Source organism: Melanotaenia boesemani, chromosome 11, assembly GCF_017639745.1.
Source record: "Melanotaenia boesemani isolate fMelBoe1 chromosome 11, fMelBoe1.pri, whole genome shotgun sequence".
NCBI classification, from domain to species: domain Eukaryota; kingdom Metazoa; phylum Chordata; class Actinopteri; order Atheriniformes; family Melanotaeniidae; genus Melanotaenia; species Melanotaenia boesemani.
In genome coordinates this window covers 15,258,860-15,268,017 of record NC_055692.1, presented here as the reverse complement: position 1 = coordinate 15,268,017, position 9,158 = coordinate 15,258,860, and the positions used below count along the sequence as shown (strand labels likewise).

The window sequence follows — 9,158 nt, the reverse complement described above, 5'->3', positions numbered from 1 at the left end:
AAGGTTATAGAGCATTTAAGGTCCAGTCTGACATCATACAAAAAGCCAAATATCCCTATTTTTGGTGGGTAGTGTTTCTTATGGGGCGGCTATAGCTTGGGCAAGATACCTTGACCCCACGTTGCCTCCCGATGTGCCTATCAGGGTGTATAGGGTTGAATGTGACAGGTACAAGTCCACTAATCATTTGCTCCAGCAGAGTTCCTCTGACCATAAGAACATAAAAACATCCACACGTCACCAGGTCCTGTAACAATAACAATGAAAACAAAGAGACCAGGAAGTAGGCAGAATCAACCCATGCTTTTATTTAATCCATTGCATATAAAAACTTTTTTCATTCTTTTTATTTGTTTTTCTACATAAAGTTGTATGATCTACAGTGCTATCCAATAGACTGCAATTAACAAGGAATCCATTAAAATAACATTTTAACTGTCCTGTGAAACGTCCAGACAAGTAGGCATTCTAAAGACATAACCCAAAAAATAATTGTCCTGAAGACCTTTTTTCTTTAAGTTACAGTTTGAGTTTTTCCTTTCACACCATAAAAAAATAGAACACATAATGAGAAAAGAACCCACTATTTCCATTGGTCCAGGGCTGTTTAAAATCTACAGTATGTGTGTCAAAAGAAGAGTCCCTGTTTCGGGACAATGCGATCCCCCACACCCGTCCCTCCCTATTCCCTCCCCCTTTCCCTTCAGTAAAGAAATATACTAAACCCTTCCTCCCGCCCAGGCAGAAAAATGTCAGTGGTTTTGGATATTGCAAGTGATGTGAGTGGAAGTGTGGGCCGAGCATAGATAAAGAACACACCGTGAGTGTTTCAGCCATAATTAATGCAGCAGTGGCTGAACATGCAGGTGTGTCTCATAGCCTCTGTGCTTTGTAGAGCCACAGTCCAGCACCAACGACACACTCCTGTTGCGCTCCATTCAGTGTTTGTAGCTGCAACGCAACCAGAAGGTGGACAACACAGTAAAACCTCTCCCATATCGTCCACATCCGACAGGCTGAGTCACATCTTTGAGTGTAGTTGCAGAGCGTAAATAAAAGTGTGAGTTGTTACGACCAGGTCTACAGCAAATACGACTCTTGGACATCCGGCTATCGGCCACAATAACTCGTGGAGTAAATCTATGACTTATGGTTGACCTGAACCTTAACAAACGTTTGCGCAGACATATATTTTCTACAAAGTCCCATACATGTGATAGACAAAACTGTGTTTGGCTGTGATAATGAAAAGGCAACTTTTCTCAACTAGTGATCAGGCCAACCAAGCCAAAAGATTCACCAATGCAGCAAATTAGATCGAGATAATAATAACAATAATAATAATATTAATAATAATAAAAACAAGAAAAAAAAGGCTAAAGTAAATTATGTGTTGAATTTAAGGCACAGCCCATGGGCCAAGGAACAGTTTCTTTTTAAAAAACAATTTGGCTTTCCCCCTCTCCTCACTGAGCTAGTTCTCAGATAAGCAATAAGTCGATGGATAATTTTTACACTGCAGCTCATGTGTAATAAACATTCTCTCAACAAGAGGTACGTAATACAGCCACGCCATCACCAAAAGGGATGATAGAATCAACCATTTACAGCAAACTGCATGATGATAGTAATAACATTAATAATTATATATTATATACAGCACAATAAATATGTGTTTGTAAACAGCGATAAAACCAGAAAATTTTTATTACAGGTAAGGGCTTTGGGTGAAGATGAAAAAAAGAAAAAAAACAAATCTTGGCACAAAATAAAAATATGAAATTAAAATGACATAATTAAAACAAACACACTCTTAAAGAGAAAGCGGTGCGTGGTGTTTCAAGTGTTTTTTTTCCTTTCTTTTACTTTAGTTGATTTTTTAAAAATACCTTATATACACAAGGAAAAAAGTATATTTGGGTATTGTAACTGGCAAGCCTGGTGGTTTATGCTACAGTAACATATTAACTGCACCACCTTTATATAGCAAAAAACAATTCAACAAATAGAAAAATATACCAATAAATAATAGCATAAGGTTTAAGTGATTTTAAAATGGTATCAACATGGAAAAGGGAACTTTTGGATGAGATGCAGGACGATAACGTTCAAGCTTGTGTTCAAGCATGAGTCAGTGTTTTGGCGAGTTTAAAAATAGTTTAAAAATATTAAAGAGGTGCGATATGAATATATTAGTGCATTAGAGTATCTACGTAGAGGATAGTCTTATCTCATGACTACTCAATGGAGCTGATTGTCTTGTTGAAAACAAAGACAGTAACTGGAACTAATGTGATGGCAAATTAAATATAAATTCAATGAAAGAAATCATCGTGGCTGCTGTATACACCGAAGAAAATGAGCCAGAGATATTAAACAAAGATTTCATAACATTTACATAAAATCCCCCTAATAATTTTTTTTACCACCATTACTATTTCTATACACTTGAAGCACTAATCAAGCTTCCAAAAAGGTGCTTTTTGTATCAACTATAAAGCATTGCATTGTCTTGGGATGTGTTCAAAAGAACTGCAGGCAACATGAATAAAATTTAAAGGCTTCATCCATGTCATGAATGATTCCAGTGAGAGTTAGGGATACAACCTTAGCTTTCTATGTTTCTTTTTCAGTGAAAACTCTCACCAAAAATAGTAATGAATGAATTCCAAATTTTAACACACAGGACTTATTGGAGATAAGAATGGTGGCATATGAATAGTAGAATAAATGCTATTGGCACAGTTGCAAACAGCTCAGAACACCCCTCATAACATCCAGCTGTGAAAATACCCCTTCAAAACACTGAAAAACTCTGACACATTTCCCTGTTAGTTGCCAAAGGCTACTGTCTCCTTTCTTAACAAAAGAAAGCTTTCAAAAGTAACTCTATATAATGTCTGAAGCTTACGTACAGAACTATATTAAAATAAAAGGGGTCTAGGACAGTGTCATGGCTGTTCAGATTTACCCTATGTGTCAGACAGGTTTTCAAGGAAGACTTCCACATCAGAAATGTATTTTGAAAGTTCTCTAGTTTGCTGCAGCTACCGTCTCTGCAGCGTCCGTTGAGTTTTCAGCTGAACGGCAGCATAACAAGCTTCCTAATTGATAGTGGGCAGGATATGACTTAAGAGGGAGAGGGAGATTCTGGGCACTTAATAAAATATAAAGACACGACCAAACTGTCAGGCAAGACTGAGAGAAAAGCAGAAAGAAAGCAGAAAAATAATGTAACATATGAGCAGCACTGAGCAGCATGTGAACTATTCGTCCACATCCGAAACTTAGGATCGTAAAGGGGAGGTGTCAAGGTTAAATAAAGTCCCACCCCTTCAGTACAAACGGGAATGAAAAGGAGTTTTCCTGAGTGCAAAAAAAAAAAATAAAAAAAATAAATAATCAAACATAAATGTAAATAGTACCGGTGGGCGTGCCTCAACAAAGCTGACAGGAGGAGTGGTCAAGATGGAGAGCAGCGCGCACTTTGGAACCAGAAACATAGATGTATAAAAAAACACAGATTTCACAAAACCCAAAAATATTCTATAAATAATCATCTGTCATTACTAAGAAGAGCAGTTAATCAGCTGCTGTCCATAACTGCTATGTGTCAGGGGATTTCTCCTCTTCCTCCACCTCCTCCTCTGCAACCTCTTCCTCTAAAACACATGCTTGTGAGCAGGTTGTTTCTCCCTCCTCAGCTACCTCCTCTTCATCATCATCATCCTCCCCCACCTGTTCATCCAGTGGAATCTCTGTTGATTCAGAGTCTTGTGTACAGAGTGTTTTTGAGTCAGTACAGCTGTTATCTTCCTCTTCCTCTTCTTCTTCTGGCTGGCTGCCGCTGTCTTTTTCAGTGTCTGACTCCCCATCCTCCTCCAGGGTGAGCTCAAATTGGAACTTATCCCCTCCAGGGGGTCGAGTGCTATCCTCTGGCTCATCCAAGGCTGGAGAGGGACTCTGGGGGATGGTGCTTTGGTACCACTCTCTGTTGTCCTCTAACGTGTCCAGGATGTCCTGGGCATCAGGATGGACCAGATCAGCCCATGTCTCCCACAGGGGGTGAACAATATAGTCTATGAATCCAACCTGGAGGATACACATGTGAAGAACAAGATGCTCAGTCTGGGTCTGCTTACTATATGCTTGTGTATGATGACTCCACTTATCTACTTGTGTGCATTACCTGGCTTTTTTCTACTGAGGCATTGTGTTTGTCACACATGGGGCTGATCTCCATTCCCCTCTCCCTCTCTCGATCACCTTGGCTGAAAAACTCCTCCATGATGCGGTCCGTCCACTGTCGGTACAGCTGAAGAGGCTTGGTGGGGTTGCTCAAGTCTGCACAGTGAACCATGTTCTGGAGAACCTGAATAAAATATATGTGATAAGGTTTCAAACACGATGATTAATGATGGCAATGACAATTATGGCACCACAAGGAAAGAACACAAAATACTTTCTATAGAAAAACGGATAAAGTTCTGGCAGAAAATTTCCAGGACATTTTAATGTTAACTGTACGGACACTTAAGTTAAGCCGAACACGAAAAATTCTGCACTTCTTTAGCATATGCCCTGTTGAATTTGTAGACATGTCTGTTAATTTCAAAATAGTGTGGCCCTTTTTAATTATCTTAAGTATCTTTAAGTATATGGCCCTCTTCTTACAGACTTGTCTTAGAGTGCAGAAGCACTCTAAGGGATACATTTGTACAGTTTAAGCCTGGAATGCCACCAGGTAGCAGGGAGCCCAAGCCTAGATTTAACAATGTGAGACTATGTTCCAAAAGTCTTTTGTCTCCCTGACTGGTTTACATATTCAGACAGGCAACTAGTGTGCCAGAGGCGGTTTTAGAAAGTATTTAAGTGGCTGCAAGCCATGTTGTAGCACCAAAGCAACCCAGCTGGATCGGGTGAAAACCAGGGATTACACAAATTTATGCTTACCTGTATCCTGTCAGAGTAGTTGTCCAGCAGCAATACACCAGAGCTGGTCACCTTCTTGGTTTCCACCATCGTCTTCAGATCGGCCAAAAGATTCATGTGTTTTGACATGTCTGTCGCAAGCACCTTGGAACACCCACAGCGCACCGTTAGAGTTCAGCACAGAAAACAGTGATGTCATTTATGTAGAGGAGTGTGAAAACATGATGGAAATGTTTTCACTTACGATGTCAATGACCATCTTGCGCAGTGATTGTCGTTGTTTTTTGGTCAAGTTTTGGAAGATGTCACAGTTCTCCTCTTGCAGGAGCTTAAAACCGACTGCTAGATGGTGGTTTTCCAACACCGATGAGTCGTTGTACATCAAGGCTAGCTCTGAATCTGTTGGGAGGGAACAGCTAATTAATTAAGTTTGCTGAGTTGTGCTTTTCATTTAAATTGGATCAAAATGAATATCATGACAAACACTGTCACTTGAAAACTGGATAAAATATTAAACGTTTTTTGCTCTATGAGAAAAGTTCCAGCATGTTTTCCGCTAAGAGGTTTCCTACTCTGGGTCATCTGAAGGACCTCTAGCAGTATTTGAACTTTTCATTAAGATGCATTAGTCTTGGCTGCAGTGAAACAGTGCAGCAATAGGGGATCCTGCTCCATTCCTCTTCAGCTGACAGTTGGGTGGATTCTAACAAGAATGAGTCATACTGCTTTTACTGCAGGGATTCCCTGTTTCAGATTTTGGGAAGCACTGCAACATTTATAAGTGAAGTGTCTGAGACAAAAGTGTCAGTTTGATCTGATTCCTTTCACTCTTAGCAACACAGAAATTTGCAATGCTCTTAAGAAAGGCTGCTTAAAGTAACACACAGTGGACACAAACTGTGTTTTGCTCTAAATTGCCAAATTAAGGTGAATATATATATATATATATATATATATATATATATATATATGACTCCTCAAGCCAGAATAAAGTGAGTCAACAAAAGATGGATAACAGAATAATTTCTTGCTCAACTTTGCAATTTTGCTTTAGAGATTAGTTCTCCCACTTCTAACTTTACCCTAGGTGATGCTGAGTCCGAGGTACTGTTCCAGGTTTTGTTATCTGTTCTTTGTGATCTCTGCCCACCATTTTTGATTGATAAGTACATAGCAGCACAACACATAAAAATCATCTTTGTGAAACCAGAGCCAAAACTGTAATGGGTACAGTCTTGCAACAAAAATCTGAAAATATTATATATTACTTTTTGTATCTGATGCAAAACTAACCAAAACCAGAAGCATTTTCCCATGAAACAAAAGATTCTGTAGGCAGTATGGCTTCCTGCATATATGTCTAGAAGAGCATGTTTTCCTGAGAACCCTGAGTGACGTAGTGTTACATGGAAGAGGCAGCATAAAGACAATATTGATCACCTCTGTGAACTCCTCTGCCTTCGTATCACATGTCAAAGCTATCACACGTGACTGAAGAAAACATGCTGGTGGTGACATATATGTGTGCAGGCACAGAAAGTCCATATGAGTGTTCAGTCTCAGGAGTATGAGTGTTCAGTTTTAATAAGTAACACTACTCATTTCACTACAATGTAATGTTGTCCTGGGGAAACAATCCTGGAATTCACATAGATGTTACTTAAGAGACGAGACTTCTCACCAATCTAAACATTTTTGGACACCTAACACATTCCTCTATACAGCAACAGCCCTGCTCCACGGTAGCAAATGTCTCTGCAGAATTGCAGCACAACTGCTGCCAAAAGATGCAGAGACATCAGTCTGAGACGTTCACTCAAACTCTGCACTGAGGGGATTTCATGGCACCTATAAGCAGCAAGCCCAATCACATACAGCCCAAAGAATTTAAAGCTAACATCCAACAAATCTGGTACGTGGGACACCAGCACACCCTCAGATGTTCTTTCACTACAAACTGACTGGTCATAGCTCTTTGCATGGACATAGGGGGACCTGCTCATGTTACAGCATTTTGATATATGTGCAGTAAATGAGCATCCAAGTGGTGTTTACCTATGTACTATTAATAACACAAAATAAGTCAGTGTGTGTTAAAATAAATAAGCTACTAAAAGAATTCATGAAACCTTCAGTTCAAAAAAGGAAATCCAGAGAGGTAAAAACACATAAATCATGATGATTGGGCTGGTAGGTGTGTTAGTGAGGGAGAAGCTACAGAGTGTCTGTTTATTTTGGATATGTGAGCATATGTTCGTGTTACTCTATGCCACCAACAGATGCTGAGAGGAATCTGCATTTAGACTCACTGGTATTAATTAGGAACTGGTTCGACACTCCAGGATGGTCGACGTCATGAATTGCACTGGCAAAGATGGCAGCGAGGATCTCAAGGTCTGTGAACACAGCCTGGAGGAACCGAGAATGAAGCACACAAGACAGGAGGGAGAGTATTGATTGGACTTTGAGCAGGGGTTTAATTGATGCTGAATCTGGGAGCATGTGTGATTGTGACAACAGGTCTAAGTGTGAATGTGCACATGAACCTCACCTCAAGAGCAGGGGTGGAAAGCAGCACGTGAGTTGACTGGGTGACATCAGCAGCATGGATGTTGTTATGGTAGGCCACATCGCCATGATAATGGTCTTCTAAGGTCATCAGGTATGTTATAAAGGTGTCGAGTGGAATTTTAAAAGTTTTTAACAAGTCTCTCTCCTAAAAAACAGACATTGCAAAACATGTTTTACATTTAAGACTATGTCAAAATTAAAGAAGGATTTATTTTAAATAGTCAGATGAGTCTACCTGAAATATTGTGTACATCATGACTGTCAATGGTCGATTCCCAGAGAATTCTGAGATTTTAAAAACATTGAGGCCCCATTTATTCACATGCTCCAGCTCCTAAAAAAACATAATAAGAGGCACAATCCCAGACAACATGTTATTCACTTTTCCTTCATTACTTCCTTCGCCTTATTAGGATACAAACAGCATCCACTGTCTATAGGATTGTCTTCTGGCTTCAACTGTCAACTGGCTTCCTACATTCCCTTTGAACGTAGTGGCATCTAACGGTGGCAAATTATATTCTGGGTATAGCGCTTCACAACTTTTCCAGCAGCATTGCAGTTGCCAGTTATTAAATTGCCTGTCCGATCACGTCTCATCTCATGACCTATGGTCACTACAGTCTGTAAACAAATCATGTCAGTGTGAATCCTGCCTTACTGTGGCTCTTCACACTGTTTTTTCAGGACACACAAACACACCTTAGCTAGTTCATCCTCAGTCTCTGTCTTGACCCCAAAGCGAGGGATATTGGAGTTTGTGAGGCTTGAGGAGTGTTGGAGCTTTTTCACCCCACTGATCTGGGACATGGGCTTGTTCTTCTTCTCCTTTTCCTTCTGCGTTTGCGGGGATGGCATCTCCACTTCATGTTGCTTATCTGCAACATGAAAACAAAATGGATTTGAGTACAAGTTGTACTTTTTTGTTGTTGTTTTTTAAGCAATTCCTGTGTCATCACTCACCCAAGAAGGTGCTGGAGATGAACTCAGACACTTGATTCCCAGAGCGGCTCATCTCCGATAAGTGAGTCAGCTCCCGATTTAACATCCTCTTAAACTAAAAGATAGACATACACAAGGATGGTGAGTTTGACTGTTTGTACTACAGGACAGATTATTTTATTCTTCCCAACTGCACCTGCTACTCATAGACATTATATACAAAACACTGACAACACAATTCAAGAGCATAATAATTTATAGTCCTTGACCTTAATTGTTTTAGTCACCTACACTGAGATCATGCAGAAAAATTTCAAACCCATTTTACTTATTTATTTATTATGTTTTTGGTAGTGATTAAATCAGATCATTACACTTAACATTATCCTGATTTTCTAATTTTCCAGTTACATCACAGAAGTTGCTCCCAGAGGATCACCTTTCCACCTCTCATTCGCTCTTCCTTCTACTGTGTCTTATTGAAGAGACCAACCCGAATTTAGCTCAAGCTTCTGATTCGAATTCCAAACTGATGTGAAGGAGAAAGCTTGAAATCAGGGCTTTTGCAGTGTGGCAGAAATGTTACAAAACAGATTAACAAGCAAAAGTCTGGCCTTGATCCAATCAGAAACAAGTGCCATACATCTATGAGTTATTCCTATAAATTAATACATAATCATCTAAAAACACACCATTGCAATACCAAAAAGTTA

The 9,158-nt window shown here is 39.6% G+C and overlaps 1 protein-coding gene across 7 annotated transcripts in view; it reads right to left on the bottom strand.

Annotated features, from left to right (window-relative positions):
* Window positions 1–288: 288 nt before the first annotated feature.
* The window catches only part of pde4d (phosphodiesterase 4D, cAMP-specific), a 199,968-nt gene continuing 191,098 nt past the window's right edge, over window positions 289–9,158 (bottom strand). For all 7 annotated transcript variants that reach the window (XM_041998555.1, XM_041998556.1, XM_041998554.1 and 4 more), the window contains 9 exons: window positions 8,467–8,560; window positions 8,206–8,381; window positions 7,739–7,837; window positions 7,484–7,648; window positions 7,242–7,341; window positions 5,177–5,331; window positions 4,954–5,076; window positions 4,190–4,372; window positions 289–4,092 (listed from right to left, as the gene is read on the bottom strand). In XM_041998555.1, the coding sequence (XP_041854489.1) occupies window positions 3,607–4,092; window positions 4,190–4,372; window positions 4,954–5,076; window positions 5,177–5,331; window positions 7,242–7,341; window positions 7,484–7,648; window positions 7,739–7,837; window positions 8,206–8,381; window positions 8,467–8,560 (1,581 nt within the window). In that variant the 3' untranslated portion in view covers window positions 289–3,606. The remainder of the gene's footprint in view (window positions 4,093–4,189; window positions 4,373–4,953; window positions 5,077–5,176; window positions 5,332–7,241; window positions 7,342–7,483; window positions 7,649–7,738; window positions 7,838–8,205; window positions 8,382–8,466; window positions 8,561–9,158) is intronic.